Source organism: Oreochromis aureus, linkage group 22 (genome assembly GCF_013358895.1).
Source record: "Oreochromis aureus strain Israel breed Guangdong linkage group 22, ZZ_aureus, whole genome shotgun sequence".
Classification (NCBI taxonomy): Eukaryota; Metazoa; Chordata; class Actinopteri; order Cichliformes; family Cichlidae; genus Oreochromis; species Oreochromis aureus.
This window is the reverse complement of record NC_052962.1, coordinates 12761502-12781038: the sequence shown is the minus strand read 5'-3', so window position 1 is coordinate 12781038 and position 19537 is coordinate 12761502. Positions and strand designations below refer to the sequence as shown.

At 41.4% G+C, this 19537-nt stretch overlaps 2 protein-coding genes across 2 annotated transcripts; both read right to left on the bottom strand.

The window, feature by feature from the left end:
* Positions 1-3687: 3687 nt before the first annotated feature.
* Positions 3688-5958, bottom strand: LOC116320480 (glutathione S-transferase A-like). Its single transcript, XM_031740100.2, has 6 exons — positions 5724-5958; positions 5505-5570; positions 5226-5331; positions 4620-4735; positions 4040-4125; positions 3688-3956 (listed from the first exon to the last, which is right to left on the bottom strand). The coding sequence occupies exons 1-6, from the start codon at positions 5889-5891 to the stop codon at positions 3827-3829; spliced, it is 672 nt and encodes a 223-aa protein (XP_031595960.2). The 5' UTR covers positions 5892-5958; the 3' UTR covers positions 3688-3826.
* Positions 5959-8982: 3024 nt separating this feature from the next.
* Positions 8983-11678, bottom strand: LOC116320489 (glutathione S-transferase A-like). Its single transcript, XM_039605772.1, has 6 exons — positions 11375-11678; positions 11224-11289; positions 10957-11062; positions 10263-10381; positions 9385-9470; positions 8983-9279 (listed from the first exon to the last, which is right to left on the bottom strand). Exons 1-6 carry the CDS (start codon positions 11540-11542, stop codon positions 9150-9152), a joined length of 675 nt encoding a protein of 224 aa, XP_039461706.1. The 5' UTR covers positions 11543-11678; the 3' UTR covers positions 8983-9149.
* Positions 11679-19537: the final 7859 nt, after the last annotated feature.

Sequence of the window (19537 nt, the reverse complement as noted above, 5' to 3'; positions counted from 1 at the left end):
TTTGATCCGAAGGCAGAAAAGAATCTGATAGTAGATGGGAGAAAATGTGGGCTAAAGGGAAACATGAAAAAACTCCAGCAGGTCAGGACTAAACATTAAACCCTTAACGTTGTCGTAGGATATGGAAGTTTGAGTGTTACTGCCATGCTCCTGTGTGGTTAGGGATCTTGTCGCTATTTGCAGTTAATTGTTGGAACACGTTACAACTAATAACTGTTTCATATCAGGAATGATTGTTTAGAAAAAGGAAAAGAGTAAAAATGATCTTTGATCGTGCTTTAGTTTATATTTAAACAGATTCCTGCAGTAGTTCGCTGGTGAAAGACGCCCTGAGAAGTGAAACTCACGGTGATTCAGCACTTTGTATTCAAATCTGCACACACACAGTTCTGACATGACCGATAAATCAAAATTCCACTGAATGCATCTAATAGGACCATGGCAATGCAAATAAAATAAAGTAATAAAATTTTATTGTTTAAACTGTTGGTGCATTATCGGCAATTTGGTTCTCTGAATCTTTGACCTCTTTGCACAGCGGTGAATATCATTGTATCAATAAGGCAACGACGTAAACTGTGTGTGCGCCGTTGCTATCTCTGCTATTTTGAGTCCGTTTCAAAGGGCAGTTTGTTCAGTGAACGCGTTCCTCCGTGCAGCAGTGAAGAGAACAGCAGTGAATCTGATGCGGAATGTGTGCTTTCTACTGCTGAGGTATTACTAAAAAAAATAAATAAATAAAATAAAAGAAAGTCAAACAGAGCATGTGCAGAACGAAAATGTTAGTTCTTCTTACTGTTGGTTTTTGCAACCTGTTCTGCATGCATCAATCATCCTTGTGGAGGACATTAATTGATAACGGAGCGACTGCTCGGTGCACCGCCCTGTACAAACAGGGCTGGATTTATTGTATGCAACCCATACATCTTGCAGCATTTTATGTTTTGTGTACAGTGTTTAGAAAAGAAAGGTTTTTGAAGTTTTTTGAAAAAAAAAATCCTAATATTTTGCAAACCTGATTGCAAAAGTGCATACGAGGTTATAAGAGAGTGCTTGTATTTAAGAATGTAAACTTAATGTATTCTAGTAGACAGCCTAAACTAAATTCTGAACCTGTACATGTACATGACTACAATATGGACTCATGACTCCTCCCACTTTTTAGAGAGCCTTTTTTAATGATTTGACATTGCAGCAATCATGTGGTCTAAGTATTGGGAAATTAATGTATACTGATATTTATTTTTAGCCACACGTTCATCCACGTTTCAAGGCTGAGTAAAGTGGGACGAAGCACAGAGGTTAGCATGCCCAGCTAATAACCCATAGGCTGCTGGTTTAATTGCTACTATCATCGATTTTTAAACTGTAGTTGGAGTAAACCCAAGAGCATAATCTGTTGTGATTTGGTGCTATATAAATAAACTTGAACAGAACTGAATGTGTTTATCTGAACGAATAACCACATCTTTGAGCTGCTATGTGACTCAACCGTGTCATTGTTTGAATAACTTTTTTCCCCAATAGTGATGTAGTTAAGCATAATTTAAAATTTGAAACTGCTTGTATAACTGCACAGAGCTGCAAACACAGCTACTGGAAAGTAATGGAAATGACATTCTGTGATCTTTTTTCCCCCATAGGACTTAACCTGGCTCTATCATTAAGAAAGAAAGAAAAGACACACACACACACACACACACACACACACACACACACACACACACACACACACACACAGTGTGTGTGTGTGTGTGTGTGTGGCAGGAATCAGGTAGGTTCACATCACACTATGTAAACACTCTCATATCTATATGTGTGTGGTAGGTTGATATTTTACAGTACAACCTGCCACATTATTTTTTTTACCAAATCAAAAGAGACACCTTGATTAAATGATGTTATGATGAGAAGCCTTATGTGAGGTTTATATATAAAACTTTAAAATCTACTATTTCAGAGAATTGCCTTCTTTTCTGTTATGGGAAGGTGAAAGAATATATCTTAAGGGGCTTATAATAAAACATCTGTTACTCTTTTAGTGTCAGTTTAAAATCTTTGCAAGAGAATTGACTGTTTTCATGCAGCGGATGCACACATGTTCAAATTTGAAGAACAGAAGGAAAACTCTAGATTTAAAGAACAGAGCAACACGTGGTCCCAAGTGTTTACCTTCCACTAACATCTATATTCTGCCCCTCTGTTGTTGCTTTATTGGGTTTCTTTGGCTGGAGCATTTCTCAGTTTTCCCACCAGTGGGGAGTATTACCCCTTGAGTTTTGTGGCTTCTTCTTTAGCTATTTTGTGTGCACTACACTGCCCCCTTTTGGTGATGTGTTATAAGCAGCAGGAGAAGTTCACGCAGGCAGTGTGAGAAAATGCCTGGAGCAGATAACAAGCTGCACAACTTTAAGCCCAGTTTACATCGTTGGGGAGTTTGTTGAACCATAATCTGTAAGTAAGCACTGTCTAGCTTTATTTTCTGTAAGATTTGTTACTTTCATGTTACTTAAAAGCTTATTTGAATGTATAAGGAAAGATGTTTATGGTGAATGTAAAGCATAAGAAAAGCTATGTTGCTAACTTGTTTTTGGTTACAAAATATGTAAATACTGATGCTTACATATTATTTTACTGTATGTTCACAGTCTTACAAATTAAAAGAGGAAGAAACGGTCTTCAGTTAAAGACAAAAGACATAAGCGATGTGTCCTGTCGTTCCTGGAACCATCTCCTCTTATGTTAAGCTCGCTGCATAGGGTGAATAGCCATACATTCACCTGAGGGCAGCAGAATCTATCTTCTAATGTCTCCTACACAACCGTGTGTACTGCAGAACACTGAGTTAGTGTCTTTATAGTTTAGCCCAAGACCAATCTCTCTTGCGAGTGTGTGACTTCCATCACTATGTCACAAGTGTCAGTACTGACTTGAAAGCGCGTGGACTGAAATGAAAAACTTTTGTGGGATCTCGTAAAAATAAATCTTCAATTATTTTTTCTCCAATGTTCCTTGAGGGGCTCTGTAGAATCCAGTCACTGGATTTGAAACCTTTGCAAAGAGCCTGCTTCTTCTTTGCTGTGGAAGCATACATGAAAAGGGTTCTTATAGCTCATATAGTATAACAGCAGTGAGCTTATATTAAAAAGAAATCATCAAATAAAGTTACACTGAAACCAAGCACACCATTGTTTTTCTTGTGACATTACCAATAAGTTTGATGTGTCACATGGCCCTCTTCCTATTGAAAAAACAAAAGTTGTATCCAAGATGGCCGACTTCTAAGTGGCCACCATGGTCACCACCCATCTTGAGGAGTTTGCCCCCTCACATATACTAATGAGCCACAAACAGGACTTTAATATCACCAACCATTCCCATTTTATTACGGTGTATCCATATAAATGGCCCACCCTGTAGTTTGATGAACAATTATTCAATTTCCCACACAGACACGTTTTAGTCGGGTCGAGTGACCTCTCCTGTCAAAGCTGCAAAGCTACAGCAAGGATGTAATGGAGATTCATAACTTAACATCCAAACATTATATTTGCAGTGGAAACCTGATATTAGATTTTGGTTAACATTATATTAACAATAAATATTCCCACCGCACGCAAAGAAACAAAACATGAATGAGATCTACAAGTCTCTTGCTGATAAATGATATGAAATTAACAAAGTGAACAAAATTGAAACTCAGTTTTTATTGCTTATTTTGGTCACAACACATTAATAATCACACATTTTTGTCACTAATTATATTTAAAACAAATATGAATCACTAGTGCAGTGCGAGGAGTGGTAACAAATGAGCCTCTGAATCTCAGATGTCTTTCAGTGTTTCCTGTTTCGGTGCGTTCTTCCAAGTAGGAGGCCAGCTGGCTTTGATGCTGGGTCTGTTCATCAGACCTTTATAGTATTCTGCCAGTTTGGGGTAACGCTGTTCAGAAAGCCTACAGGAAAGATGAAAGTCAGTGTGAATTCATTTCTACTATTATTCTATTCATTCATATTTCTGGTCGATTAGTCGTCTTACCCGTAGTGGAAGAGATAGGCAACGTTTGGGTAAACAATCACATCGGCCATGGAAAAGTCCTTTCCTACGATGAAACCGCTCGAGGCCTAAAAATAAATATTGTAGAGGGTAAAAACCTAGAAATCACATATAATATAGATCATTTAAAAAGAACTATGACAGGTGGTTAAAGCTTGGCTTAATAAATGTTCAATTTTAATTATATCCTTAAATACAAAGGCTACACTGCTAACCACCATGCTGCATCTACTTCTGCTGCTTGAATTACACCTCATATGTACTGCTACTGTTTAAGGATTTTCCTAAAGGGGACTAAAATGAAGCCTTATCACTTCTATCCTGCAAAGATTAAATGTTTTTATTCAAAGATAAAACACTACTTTTTCCAGAGTAGCTATTTTCTTTGTAATTTATTATGATACTGATGCACATATATGGCTAAAACAAAACCAAAAAAAAAAATCTATCTACCAGCATATAATTTCTAGCAAGGGTTAAAGTCTACTCGTGGCTTTGCAACATTTGTATTCTGGGTTTAGTTTAGTCGTTGAGATCGCGTGCACAAAGGTCATTCACACACCTGCAGGTATCCTTCCCACAGCTTCAACTCAGCAGTCAGAGCCTCTTTGTTTCTCTTAATGGCAGAGTCGTGTCTCTCTCCCTCTGGGACCCTCCAGTTGTAGTAGAGGACACTTGCTGGAAATGTGTAAAAAGCAAAATACAGAATTTTACAAAGTACCAAATCTCATGACAAACAAGTGACTTTACATGCAAAGCTAGTCTGAGCATGTGATCACTGGCAGGATTAATATGTGACCTGTTAACATCAGTCTCTGTTATGATAGGGTGCTCATCACAGAAATAGACTAAGGGATTGTCTTATTGTCTTAGTCTTAGATCGTCTTAGTGTGTGGTGTGTGTTTTGAACAACTAAAGGTCTCAATGGGATCCTGAGGAGGATTGGCTGCTGAAGACCAGTGACAGTTGTTAGTGTTGTTGTTCAGCAGTTCAAAATCCCAGAGCTCAGACCTCTGAATGGCATCATCAGCCAGGCCACACAGAAAGAGATTTAACAGCCTTGATATATTCTTTACAGACTAAATCCCTGAGGTCCTAATGTTGTTTGGGGGTACACGCACTGTGATGAAGAGAATTCAGGATCAGAAGTGTGTCAAAACAAACTTACATGATTTCTCGGTGAGCGCGTTAACCTCAAACACACGCTGCAATATCAGCGCTCTCCCTTCCTCGCAGTCAGGGATCAGCTTGGTTCCCTGCGACTTGTACTTGCACTGTTGGAGGAGACATGGAAATTTTTAACATGCAGCAAGAAGCTCTGTTGTTTTTACCTCTGTGGTGTGGGGTGTCTGTTTATGCAATGCATTGTTTAACATATAATCACAAGTAGTTCTCCAAACTAGAAACTCTATGGAGACATAACATTCAGATTCATTTGAGTTCTCACCTCCAGATGGAAGCATGCAGCACAGGACTCGTTGAGGGGTAAATCCCCACATTTGAAAGCAGGAAGCTTTAGGAGACAGTGCAAGGAAAACCATAAACACTTTGTTCTAGTTCAAGTGTTTTTATTTGTGAATGCCAATAAATACTCATTTTTCTCAATTTCAGGAAAACAAATGCAGATTTCAAATATGAGTGTTTACATAGTGTGATGTGAACCTACCTGACCCCTGGGGTTGATCTCCAAGACTTCCTTTGACTTGTGCTCTCCCTTCTCAAAGTAGAGTTGTTTTTGGTTGTATCCCTGCAGGTTCTTCTCCTCCAGAGCGATCATTACCCTCCAGCAGGCATGCGATCCGGAAGCCCACAGCAGAGTGATGTCCGTGGCCATGATTTCAGAGTGAAGCGCTTAACCTGACAGGTGAAGTTGAAGAATGTTTAAGACTGAAGCTGGAGTGGGCGAAAGCCCTGGCTTTATAGCGCCAGTCGGCTTTGCCACGATTCCTGGAAATAAGCCCCATCCCATTTCTGTGCTCCTGCCAAAGATCTGTCACACTAAGATAAATGACACGCGTGAACGTGATGTCACGTCAACCTGATGTACATTTTTAAAAAGAGGTGATTTGTCTTGATTTTTTTTAGAAAATCTTTGATCCAAAGGCAGACAAAGAATCTGAAGCTAGATGGGGAAAAAAATGTGGGTCAAAGGGAAACATGAAAAAACTACAGCAAGTCAGGACTAAACATTAAACACTGAATGTTAAATAGTGAAAAACCTTTCTAAAACATAATAAGAGACAATGAAGCCAGGGGGAAACAGTGTATAAAGTAGGCTAGAGTGGAAGTTAGAATGATACTGATGTGCTCCCGTGTGGTTAGGGATCTTGTCAGCTTTTGCAGTTTGCATTTAGTCATACTTTAAACAAATGCTTATCCAGAAAATTTAATTTGAAAGTGTGATTTATGCCTTTTTTCTTTTTCTTCTTCTCCTTCTTTGTATTTTTTAAATGTTATTTTACATCAAGGCATTTCCTGTGTCTGCATTACTTTCAGTATGCTGATTTTGCTTACGTTGCATGACATATCAAAAAAAGCTGATTCTGTTCATCTGGACGTAGCAGACGCACTATTCAGTTTTCAGTGACTTCTTCAGACTCACTAGAATTTTTGGATTTCCTTACCTGGATGATTCAGCATGCATTGAGACACTGCATACCATACTAATTTTCTATTGAGAGAGCATATATTAAAACAGAGCATGTGCAGAATGACAAACAGACAACGGTAGCTGGTTATTTTTTGTACAGTTGGTATCGTTATGTTGAATTAGAGCCTGCTCTGCATGCATTAGTCCTCCTTTGTTGCCAGTGTGGAGGTTTGTTCTGCCTTTCACGCTGGGCTTTCATTAATAAGGGAGCGACTGTTCAGTGCACCGCCCTACATAAACAAAGTCTGAATTAAAGGATGGAGGATTTTCTAAGAAAGTCTAAACATTTTATATCGTTATATGTTTGGGTGTGGTGTTTTCAACGAAACTTTGCATATGCTGGACATGTTTTCTTTTACCTGGCTTTATTTTGAAATCTCATAAGCTGCTTCATGTCATAGTGATGACGGTGAACCTGTTGGACAGATTTGAGCAGTTTAACGATCGTTATTTTTTTTATTTCTCTGAATAATATTGCAAATGTTTCCCAAACTGGGCTGATAGGACAAAACAGGAGAACCAACAAGTCCAAAATCAGCTTAGAAAAACTTTCAGAACATTCAGCAGGTAGCACAGGTAAAAGGGCTGAGTAACAGGAAGTCACTTTCCACCAGTGCCTTAACTATGTCAGATAAGAAAATGTTCACAAAGCTCATGAAAGCAAGTCTATTGTGGCCAAAATACAGTACACTCAGTGTTCCTTACAGAGAGTGTGCATTTAATAAAGCAATACAAATTCAGGCAAATGGCATAAAAATGATTCATTCAAAGTGCTTCATTTATGCAATGTCATGCTAACTCAGGGCTTCTGAGTTACCTTTGTGTACAGAAAAGTGGTTGCAGCACGCCCATTCAGATAAACTCTGAATACTTTTGTTAACATATAGATGAGGGTACATGAAATTGGACACCTGAAGCAAACATTGCTTTTCACATTTTCTATAAGCTTCTGATGACAAACTGCAGCACCTGTTAAGTCCCAACTCCACTCCATCTCTAAGCATTAGATTTTGTGCTTTCCTTCAGCACTAAAATGTCTGTTTTATTTGGTTAATGTTGACAACTGTGTTAAAAAGCATTTAAACCTAATGCAGGTGCAGTTGCAGTGGGCAGCTGGCTTTGACACTCTGTGTCTCCTTCTGCAGATTGTAATAATCTCCTAGTTTAGGGTAAAGCTTTGCAGACAGCCTACAGATCATACTGGAAAGTATTTATAAAGTGTTGTGTCTGTCAACACATATTATACTGACAAGACTGCAAGTAACGTCTCCATGTGCTCAACCAAACGTGAAAAGATAAACTGATGGATAACTGCTGAGATAGCCGGTTCAGACAGGTGACAGTCTAAGACCTAAAAAATGTAAAGGCCAAAATCGAAGCAGGTTTAGTGAGTTTGAGGTTGTGTTTATGCTGTACACACACACACATTTCTCTAAGTAAGCCTCCCAGAAAAACAAAACAATGACATTGAAGCTGAATAGTGTGTCTGGTATACTCTGTGGACAAAAGTTTAGGGCCACGCCTCTTAATTTTGGAATTCAGGCGTTTTCAGTCTCATTGCCACAGGTGTATGAAATGAAGCATCTAGCCTTGCAGCCTGCCTTTACAAACAAATAACTTATTGTTCTATTTAGCTCATTGAATTCAGTTGTAGGTGGTATTATTGCAAACTATACTTGGGCTAGAAGAAATACAGACAAAATTATCACATATGCAAATATGCAATCTCCTTCATTTAAATAAGCAACTCAAATCCGTTAACTCAGAATTGTGATGGTGTTGTTGTTTTTTTGTTTTTGTCCCTTGGGTTTTGTAGAAAAGATTAGTATCTTGTTTAATGTGACTCAGATGTCTTTACAAATCAATGCAGTGATTGTTCAAGTGTTGCTACTTAGGGACCAATAGGAAAGCTCAGGGTCAAAGAGCAGAATGACAACAATTAAGGAAAGCGTTAAAATTTTGATTTAGTGACCTCTCCTGCCAAAACTGCACAGGTGCAGGATGGATTTAAGGTGGATGTCTCAAATTGGCACTGTTACTGAAAATAGCATGAAACCATCACTCTTGCAGTGATGGAATAAGCTTGATGGCTGTGGTCAAATATCAATATCCACATATTGATATAAGTCTTACAGTCAGGTTGTGGTTGTTGTGGTTGTTGTTGTTGTAGTAGTAATAATAATAATATTTGGACTATACTCCCAACACAAATGAAACATGTTCCTGATACAAATATGAAAAACAGTTATTGACGAATGAAAATGAATGAAGGAGATAGAATAAGAAACTGACTTTTTAATTAGGTTCGTTCACAACAATATGACAGTCACATGTTTAGTCACACATGACTGGACTTTGTATTGTGCTGAAATACAAGGAATGGTAACAAATTAAAAACACAACAAAGAAAGATTGAGAAGCTCATCAGCTGACAAGCCAATCTCAGATGTCTTTAAAAAAGTCCTGTCCAGGGGTGTCCTTCCAAAGTGGAGGCCAGGTGGCTTTGATGCTGGGTCTGTCCTTCAGATTTTTATGGTATTCTGACAGTTTGGGGTAACGTTTGTCACTTAGCCTACAGGAGACATCAAAGTCAGTGTGAGTTCATTGCTGTTTATTATTCCATTCATTCATCTTGCCAAGCAGCTAAAAGTCGGCCTTATTAAAATAGCTCACTTACCCCATGCGGAAGAGAAGAGCAACGCTTGGATAAACAATCACATCAGCCATTGAAAAGTTCTTTCCCGCCAGGAAACCGCCTGGTGTCTAAGAGAAACACAAATAAAGCGTTGTGAAGGGAAAACACTGCAGAACTCAGATTCTAAATAATCCACAGTGTGTCTTTAAATTTAAAGTTACCCATACGGAAAAGATATATATAAATCTTATAAAGTTAGTATCGGTCTTGTGTAAAACTTATATGAAAAGCATACAAGAGTGAAAACAGATATAAGATACCTTGAAAAATCATATAAATGAAACTTGTATGTTTTGGATACTTCCTAAAACAATATATGAAAGTAATGGGAAAGTGGCCACTTTCATGAGTAAATCATATAAGCCTTATATGATTTACTATATGAAGTAGGCCACATCTTATGTAAGTCTTTTATAAGTTTTTACTATTTCTTTTCGATATGGGTAAGTACATATTTTAGATAAAATTTTTAAACTAACAGCATTAGCGTATCTATTGGCTGGTTAAATTTGGTACAGATAGTTGACCTGGCCTTGTCCAAATATCATCCAAACATGTCCTGCTGCTTTGTTTTTCTTTTTTAACTTTTGGTATTTTTTTAACTCAAAAAGAGTTGCATCTCTGTAACACAGTGCATGGGCCGTTTGAGTCTAAAGTACGTGATTTTACCTGAATCCTGCAAAGATTATGTTTGCGTCAAAACATAAACTTTACTCAGAAAAAAAATTCCCTGACCGTTTCTCCCACTACAAAGCAGTCAGAGCACAAAGCCAGAGCAACAAAGCTATATAGTTTTAATTTTTTTGTGCCCTGGATGCTTGATTAGCAGTAGAGTGAGTGCGTGCGGGTCATTCACGTACCTTCTGCAGGTATCCCTCCCACATCTGCACCTCACCAGTCAGCGTCTCCTTGAGTCTCTTAAAGGCAGATTCGTGCCTTTCATTCTCCGGGACCCTCCGGTTGTACATAAAAACATCCACTGCAAAATATCAGAACAGACATTTCATGAAGATGGTCACTGTGTGAGGTTTTAAAGCTTGGAGAAAAAAGAAAGTTTCCACACACTGCACAGCATCTACTTCCATATTTTGTATTTTCGGTGTGTCTGTGCATTGCTGTGCAACATCAGGCTGTAGGCTGTAAACGGTTGCTTTGATAAACGGAGATTAACATCCTGTTGTGAGGGTTACTCTCTAAGGAAATAGTGCATTATGCCAGAGCCTAATTATGTGAACACACAACTTATTATTGTGTGGCATGTGTTTTGAACAACGCTGACCTCAGGAAGAGCAGGGGAACCAACTCTGAGGAGGTTTGCTGAACGCATGAAGTATGAGTGGTTTAAAGGTGACAGGTTCATGCGTGACGTTGCCAAGCACGACTCAAAATCCCAAAAGGCAGATCTTTTAATGGCAACAACAACAGCTAAGTCATGTAGGAAGTGAACATGTCCCACTAAAACCTCAAATTTGGGGGATCAGACGTGAAAATGCAGGAACTCAACAGTTATGTCTTTGTGTTTCAAAACCAGAGAGAAGATTTAAGCTAACATACCCGTTTTCTGGTGAAGTGTGTTACCCTCGAAGGTACGCTGGAGCACCAGGGCTTTCTCGCTGGAGTTCTCAGGGATCAGTTTGGTTCCCTGGGACTTGTACTCGCACTGTTGGTCAAGACAGGAAAACAGTAAGTGTTATGAAGAGCAGCAAAAAGCTCTGGTTTCTTTTCTTCTGCAGTGTAGGGTGCATGTGCAAACAGTCATAGTAAACCTAGTAATCCCTCAACTTGACCTCCAACAAGACAGGACCTTGCCCGAGTTCTCACCTCCAGGAAGAAGCATGCACCGTAGGACTCGTTGATGATTTTGTCCCCACATTTGAAGGCAGGAAGCTTTAAGACAAAGTGGAAAAAAGATATAAATAAGTTTAAGTTCAAACATTCAAAGTTCAGAGTGAAACCTGTGATACAAGCCTACCTGTCCCCTGGGGTTTACATCCATGACTTCCTTTGACTTGTGCTCTCCTTTCTCGAAGGAGAGCAGTTTTTGGTTGTATCCCTGCAGTTTCTTCTCCTCCAGAGCGATCATTACCCGCCAGCAGGGGGGAGAGCCGGAGCCCCACCACAGAGTCATGTCCTTGGCCATGATTTCAGAGTGAACAGCTTAGCTTGGTAACTGAAATTACTGAAGGTTAAAGACAAGAAGACTGAAGCCACAACGACTGAAACAGTCTCGTTTTATAGCAAAACTCCAGCCCTCCACATCCGGATTGGTGGATTTAAGTCCCGTCCCATTTTGGTCTTCTAACAAGAGATCTCTTACCCTCTTACATCACAACCCTACATTTTATATCACGTGATAATGAAAGTCAGAAAATTTCTGCAGCAGCACAGTTAAAGTTATTGACTGTGTTTTTTATCTTAACCTGCTTGTATTCACAGGTATTGCAAAACTGTCATTTTTATGGTGAAAAACCTTTGGAAAATCAAACAAAACAGTTAATCTTTAGCTCAAATCAAATGCACAAAGTGACACTGAGACCTTTACCGCTGTGCTCCTGTGCAGTTTGTTTGGATCTCATTATTCCTGCACGTTATTCCTGTGTGCTTCATTAATAAGGTTGCATATCAACAGTCACAACCTTGGTATCCATCAAATGTGCATATGTTAAACCCTTAAAGATCGTTCTTCATGCATTCATATGTTCTTACAAGTAATGCTGCTGATTTGTTGAAACTCACAGTGACTCAGCACGTTGTTTTCACCGCTTGTACACATATGTACACACCATTAGGGTGCGTCTCTCACGTCCGTCATTCACATTAGTTCTGATTGTGTCTAATATCAACTATTTAATATATCCTTGTACTTAAGATACAGATTTCATCTTGCACTAAAATATACATAATATAATTCTAGTTTCGCTGTGCCTCTTTCTCCAAGTCTTTGAATTCTTGTCAAAATGCACTTGAACAATTGCCAATGTCAGCATAGCAGTGAAGTAAAGTGCAGTGGACACAGACTGCACATTTATTGCGATCACTATCTCTGCTCTTCTGGGTCTGTTTCAGTGGACTGTTTCCTGAGTGAATGATCGCTAGAGGAAAGACATGCAAAACACTTGGTTTTCACTAAGTCCCTTTGTCCAAGTGAGACACACACACACACACACACACACACACACACACACACACACACACACACACACACACACACACACACACACACACACACACACACACACACACACACACACACACACACACACACACACACACACACACACACACACACACACACACACACACACACACACAGCTGAAGCCCTGCATTATTATTATGTGCAAGTTTCAACAGTAATAGGCTGCATCAGGATTTCTCTACACCTAAAAGGAAACAAAATGCACATGCAAAGAATTTGAAAATGTGCTTTCCTGTGTCTGCACTAATTTCAGTATTTTCATTTTGCTGATGTAGCATGACACATTCCTTTTTTTGAGCAAGTATATATTCAGACGGACCATGCAGCAATGCAACAGTGTTTCAAACAGGTCAGAATTGCTGTGGGTTCCCAACACCACACGCAGAAACAATTGTGCTCTTTAATCTTTGTACAGTTCTTGTTCCAGTTGGTCCATTCAGCCTGTTTTCAGCTGCTGCCAGCTCTCCTTCTCATTGTAAGTCTGCTTCCATCTGGTCCTGCAGTGCTACTGAGTAAATAGAGAAGACAGGTTAGACAATAGGTAACAGGTGTCCTACACAGCCTCTATCCCATAGCCTTGCACACTGAATCACATGCTCCCTCTCTCCTCCTGTCACAGCTGAGCCAAAAGCCACACCCCACCAAAAGCAAAGTCAATGGGCTTCTGAGGTTTTAAGCTGTGATCACAGTGAACTTGGAGTGATTTGGACATTTCATTCAAAAAAAATATTGCTAAGGCTTTTTCAAACTGAGCTGATGGCACAAAAGGAGAACAAACAAGTCCAAAAGTGCCAAAATGAGCTTAGAAAAGAGTTCCAAACACTCAGCAAGCAGAGCAGATAAAATGGCCAAGCCAGTGGGAGTCACTGTGCACAAGATGTTTTTAGGGCTGGTTTATTATGTAGGGTCAGAAATTGTTGACAAAGCTGATTCTTACAAACTTATTTTAACTTGAAGTGGTCAAGTTACAGTATGCTCACTGGGCCTTAATAAGGAGAATGTGCATTTAACATGGCAGTGGAAATTCAGGCAAATAACACAAAAAGGATTCATGTACGCAGCCTCATGCTGTCACGGGCCATCTGAGTTACCTTTGTACAGAGAAAACTGGTTGCACCACACCCTGTTGATAAAACACACCTTTGGCATGATTACCTTTTATCAGCCTTCATTTGTTTAGGCTTGTTCTTTTTGTGGTGGCGCGAATGAGGGATAACCGGGGATGGTAACTAAGATGTTGACAACGCCACCTGGGGGAGGGAGTTACACCCCAGGAAAGACTTCTATAGCCAAAGTAAGTGTTACACTGGCTACCAAAGCCCACAGACTCATTAACAGCAGAGGTGAGACAGATGAATTTTACAAATCAAAATTTATTAAGAAGAAGTACTAAAAACAGAATTGTAAAATCAGAAAGGTACCTAAGGTAGCAGGGTTGAGACGGTAAGATAGTTAAAACACTTTATTAACAACCGATGATTAAAATGACCAGACTCCCTACCACGATGCTACCCTAAAACAATCACAGCTTGATCTCACACACACACACACACACACACACACACACACACACACACACACACACACACACACACACACACACACACACACACGAGACCGGCCACTTGAGGAGGCAACCTACAGGGAGGAGTGCCCAAGGGTGCCACCAATTACTCACCCGTGTAATTCCACTGCAGACCTCATTGTCACTCACACTGAACTCTAAATGGTGCAATCTACCTATGCCAGGTGTGTACACTCGCATGCATCGGGGAGGGGATTCCACCTCACGTGCCTAGCCCCTCAACAAGCGGCCGCACCTCCACTAAAGCAATAAAACAAAGCATAAAACATTAACCACGTTAGTAAAGGAGATCTACATAAAACAAACACACCCCAAGTTACTGTTCTTTATAAAAGCATCACATAACAAACAAAACACCATAAGACAAGACAGCAGCAGTATAGCACAATCCTGCAACAAAAGAGGGAAACAGTTGTCAAGGTCCACCCTACTATATGGCGTATTATGATAAACACAAGAGTCCCACTTAACACTCTCTAAAGGGCAATACTAAAATGAGTAGCTTTCCTGGAGAGATCTGCAGTGGTTAGTTGCCTAATGCTCTCAGCCACCTTGGATGGACAAGATTGCCAAACGCCTCCGTCCGGTAGTGAAGCGCAGCTGTTTCTTATAAGCCCGCTAATTGTCAGCTGGGAAGGTGTGTATGTTAATGGTGCATTCGTGGACATCACGTAAAATCCTACCCCAGAATCTACTTCACTACATTTTGTTAGTTTCTGCTTGTGTTTTCAAACCCTGTGTTAAGTCTCTTTTGTCCTTTATGTGTTTCATGTCTACCCATATGGAAAAGATATATATATAAATCTTATAAAGTTTGTATCTGTCTTGTTAGAAAATTGTATGAAAAGCATACAAGATATAAGAAATTATATAATTATATAAAAAAATTATATAAATGAAACTTGTATGTTTTGGATACTTCCTAAAACAATATACAGGGAGTGCAGAATTATTAGGCAAATGAGTATTTTGTCCACATCATCCTCTTCATGCATGTTGTCTTACTCCAAGCTGTATAGGCTCGAAAGCCTACTACCAATTAAGCATATTAGGTGATGTGCATCTCTGTAATGAGAAGGGGTGTGGTCTAATGACAACAACACCCTATATCAGGTGTGCATAATTATTAGGCAACTTCCTTTCCTTTGGCAAAATGGGTCAAAAGAAGGACTTGACAGGCTCAGAAAAGTCAAAAATAGTGAGATATCTTGCAGAGGGATGCAGCAGTCTTAAAATTGCAAAGCTTCTGAAGCGTGATCATCGAACAATCAAGCGCTTCATTCAAAATAGTCAACAGGGTCGCAAGAAGCGTGTGGAAAAACCAAGGCGCAAAATAACTGCCCATGAACTGAGAAAAGTCAAGCGTGCAGCTGCCAAGATGCCACTTGCCACCAGTTTGGCCATATTTCAGAGCTGCAACATCACTGGAGTGCCCAAAAGCACAAGGTGAGACATGGCCAAGGTAAGAAAGGCTGAAAGACGACCACCACTGAACAAGACACACAAGCTGAAACGTCAAGACTGGGCCAAGAAATATCTCAAGACTGATTTTCTAAGGTTTTATGGACTGCTGAAATGAGAGTGAGTCTTGATGGGCCAGATGGATGGGCCCGTGGCTGGATTGGTAAGGGCAGAGAGCTCCAGTCCCACTCAGGCGCCAGCAAGCTGGAGGTGGAGTACTGGTTTGGGCTGGTATCATCAAAGATGAGCTTGTGGGGCCTTTTCGGGTTGAGGATGGAGTCAAGCTCAACTCCCAGTCCTACTGCCAGTTTCTGGAAGACACCTTCTTCAAGCAGTGGTACAGGAAGAAGTCTGCATCCTTCAAGAAAAACATGATTTTCATGCAGGACAATGCTCCATCACACGCGTCCAAGTACTCCACAGCGTGGCTGGCAAGAAAGGGTATAAAAGAAGAAAAACTAATGACATGGCCTCCTTGTTCACCTGATCTGAACCCCATTGAGAACCTGTGGTCCATCATCAAATGTGAGATTTAAAAGGAGGAAAACAGTCCACCTCTCTGAACAGTGTCTGGGAGGCTGTGGTTGCTGCTGCACGCAATGTTGATGGTGAACAGATCAAAACACTGACAGAATCCATGGATGGCAGGCTTTTGAGTGTCCTTGCAAAGAAAGGTGGCTATATTGGTCGCTGATTTGTTTTTGTTTTGTTTTTGAATGTCAGAAATGTATATTTGTGAATGTGGAGATGTTATATTGGTTTCACTGGTAAAATAAATAATTGAAATGGGTATATATTTGTTTTTGTTAAGTTGCCTAATAATTATGCACAGTAATAGTCACCTGCACACACAGATATCCCCTAAAATAGCTAAAACTAAAACAAACTAAAACTACTTCCAAAACATTCAGCTTTGATATTAATGTGTTTTTGGGTTCATTGAGAACATGGTTGTTGTTCAATAATAAAATTATTCCTCAAAAATACAACTTGCCTAATAATTCTGCACTCCCTGTATGAAAGTAATGAGAAAGTGGCCACTTTCATGAGTAAATCATATAAGTCTTATATGATTAACTATATGAAGCAGGATAAAGCTGATGCAAGTCTTTTATAAGTTTTTACTATTTCTTTTCCATATGGGTACATGTCTTTTGTTGTCATGTTCATGTTGTTATGTCTGCGTTTCATTATGTTTCCTGTTTAATTTTTGAAGAGGTTTAGTTTTAGTTCACCCAGTTTAGGTTATTGTTTAGTTCTACCCATGCCCTTTGTTTGTATTTACTTTGCAAGCCTTAATAAACTGCTTGTTTTCTGTTAATCCACATCAAGTTTCACATTCTGTTTTGGTCTGCATTTGAGTCTTTTTTCACAACACATACAGTCTGCCTCAGCCAGACTGTGACAACTGTAAAGTTAGGCTATTCAAGCTTTTCTGCTGAAGCAAGCCTGTTTATATTTTTGCAGCACAACACCACTGAAATTATTGTTAGCTTTAATAACAGTAACTTCAACACTCATTAGAGGGTTTTATTGATTGTTTTTGATCAGCTGAGGGCATAATAGTGTTGTTGCATATGAATGCCTATAATGTAATTCTTCTAATGCCTGCACAAGCAAATATAAAGAGTGGGCAAGAAAAGAAATGACTATTATGAATGATTACTGCAAAATGAATGCAACAGTAGCTTCTACAAAAAATCTGATGGCTTTGCTACTGATCGGATTTTCTCATGAAAGTGACACGGCAGCACAATTATAAAGATTTTATTGTAAAAGCAATTGTGCAATGTTCTCAGGGAAAATGCAAAAAACATACACCTTGATTTAATCATATGACTAATTTTAAAATCTGCTGTTTAAGAGAAAGCTGTTGTTTTCTGTTGTGGAAAAGTGAAAAACTAAATCTAAGGAGACCTATAATAAGGGGCTGCATGCCCTAACAGGGACGCATGGCGACGCAGGCTTGTCTTTCCAACTCGATGGCCATTTTGTCGCTCCACTTGCAGCACTTGTTGCGACAGCTGTAGGCAGCCTCTGGGGAACCTGACAGTACAGGGGAGCTGTTGGCTGCTTCCTCGCAACTAGCCATGAAGGAGCAAGCTATAGCTACCGGCTGCTCCTTAGCCTCATTTTGGGTGGGACGCTGCCACTTCTGGCTCTCACAGTCCCGGCTCCGGTCGGACGACCGGGACTCCCTAATGAGGCTTCCGGTTGACCCTAAAACCATGTTCGGCCAAGGGGCAACCCAGCTCCTGCAGCAAGCTGCAGTAAATCGCCATGCTGCTCAGGAGATGTCACGAGGCCTGCGCCAGCATCTGGCCAGAGTGGGGAGGCCCAGAGCTTCTGTGCTTCAACCTGCCCCCGAGGCTCCGGTTTGGGGCCCTGGAGATTTCTGGCCTCAGCTGGAGGCCTGTTGTAGACACGGCAGCCGCACACAGGGGAGGCAAGGAGGATGTGGAGCCAAGGCTAAGTTGTCCTCCAACCGCCCCCTCCCTCCTGACATTTCTTGGAGCCATTCCACCCAGCCCCCTCCCCTCTGCAGCGCAGCACAGGGTGGCCTGGGGGGCACTCGGGGCAGACCTTTGGGTGGTGACCCAGGGTTACTGCCTGCAGTTTTGTCGCAGACGCTAGGGACCGCCAAGCGGGGGGGTGGGGGGGTGGGGGGGGTGGGGGGGGTGACGGCCTATCTGCCCTATCTGGCATGGACACTGGTAGTTCCTCAGATTCGGGTTCGAGGGGCAGATCTTCGAGTTCAGGGTCCTCCCCATTCGGGATCTCCCTGTCACCCCGGACCTTCACCAGGTGCTTAGACGGGGCCCTAGCTCCTATGGGGCTGCGGGGCCTCTGAATTTTGGATTATCTGGATGACTGCCTGGTAGGTGCCTCGTCAGCAGAACAGTGCCACAGCCATGTTGCCCTCCTGGTTTCCCATGTTCAGGCTCTGGGGCTCTGCCTGAATCTCAAGAAGTGCAGGCTGGAACCACCCCAAATCACAGCTTTCCTGGGCATGTCCCTGGGCTCTGTCAGAGCTTCAGTGTCCCTCACGGCGGAGGGTCCTCAGGACATGCCTGAACCACTTCAGCCTCCACTCTCGGGTGAGCTGGGGCCTGTGGGGCCTCATGACCCTGATGGCTGCAATGGTGCAGGTGGTCCCGTTGGCACTCCTGCACATGAGACCAGTCCAGTGTCACCTTCTAAGCCTCAGCCTTTGTCCACAGCACTCCCACCAGACCACAGTGGTAGTTTCCCGGGGTCTCCACCAGGAAACTACGGTGGTGGAGAGACCCGCCAAATCTCCCGCAGGGCCAGGTGATGGGTCTAGTGACTTACTGCCAGCTGGCCTCCTCAGACACCTCCCCGGTAGGGTGGGGAGTGGTCCAGAAGGGCTGTGGGGTCAACGGCTGCTGGTCCGGGCCATGGGCTTCTCGCCACATCAACACGTTGGAGCTGCAGGCCGCATTCCTGGCACTTCGGCACTTCCTGCCTCAGTGGAGTGGGTTCCACTTGATTGTCCGGACAGACAGCACAGTTGAGGCAGCCTATATCAACCGGCAGGGGGGCTAGGCTCTCCTCCCCTCTGCAAACACACCGCCAAGCTGTGGCAGTGGGCTCACCCCTAATTCCTCTCCCTTAGGGCAGTTCACGTGCCAGGTTCCCTGAACACGGCAGCAGACATCATGTCCAGTGGAGGTCCTTTATTGACCCTGAGATTATTTTAGCACTTAGTCTGGATGAGCTGCTTTTGCAGTTCCAAGAAACCTGTACTGAGACCTTAAACACTTTGGCCCCATTAAAAACCAGGCGCCCTAAACGTATTCCCCAGCCCTGGTTAAATGAATCCACTCGAGCGGTCAGACGTCAATGTAGGAGAGCAGAGCGAAAGTGGAAC

Bases quoted from the DNA above. Each gene is read 5' to 3' on its own strand.
- LOC116320480 (XM_031740100.2), bottom strand. From the start codon at position 5,891: ATGGCCACGGACATCACTCTGCTGTGGGCTTCCGGATCGCATGCCTGC. The intron at 5,332-5,504 runs GTGAGAACTCAA...CTCCTCCAACAG, and splicing joins CTGCATGCTTCCATCTGGAG to TGCAAGTACAAGTCGCAGGG. The intron at 4,736-5,225 runs GTAAGTTTGTTT...ACACATTTCCAG, and splicing joins CGCGCTCACCGAGAAATCAT to CAAGTGTCCTCTACTACAAC.
- LOC116320489 (XM_039605772.1), bottom strand. From the start codon at position 11,542: ATGGCCAAGGACATGACTCTGTGGTGGGGCTCCGGCTCTCCCCCCTGC. The intron at 11,290-11,374 runs GTAGGCTTGTAT...TTTGTCTTAAAG, and splicing joins ATGTAAACCCCAGGGGACAG to CTTCCTGCCTTCAAATGTGG. The intron at 10,382-10,956 runs GTATGTTAGCTT...GATATTTTGCAG, and splicing joins CACACTTCACCAGAAAACGG to TGGATGTTTTTATGTACAAC.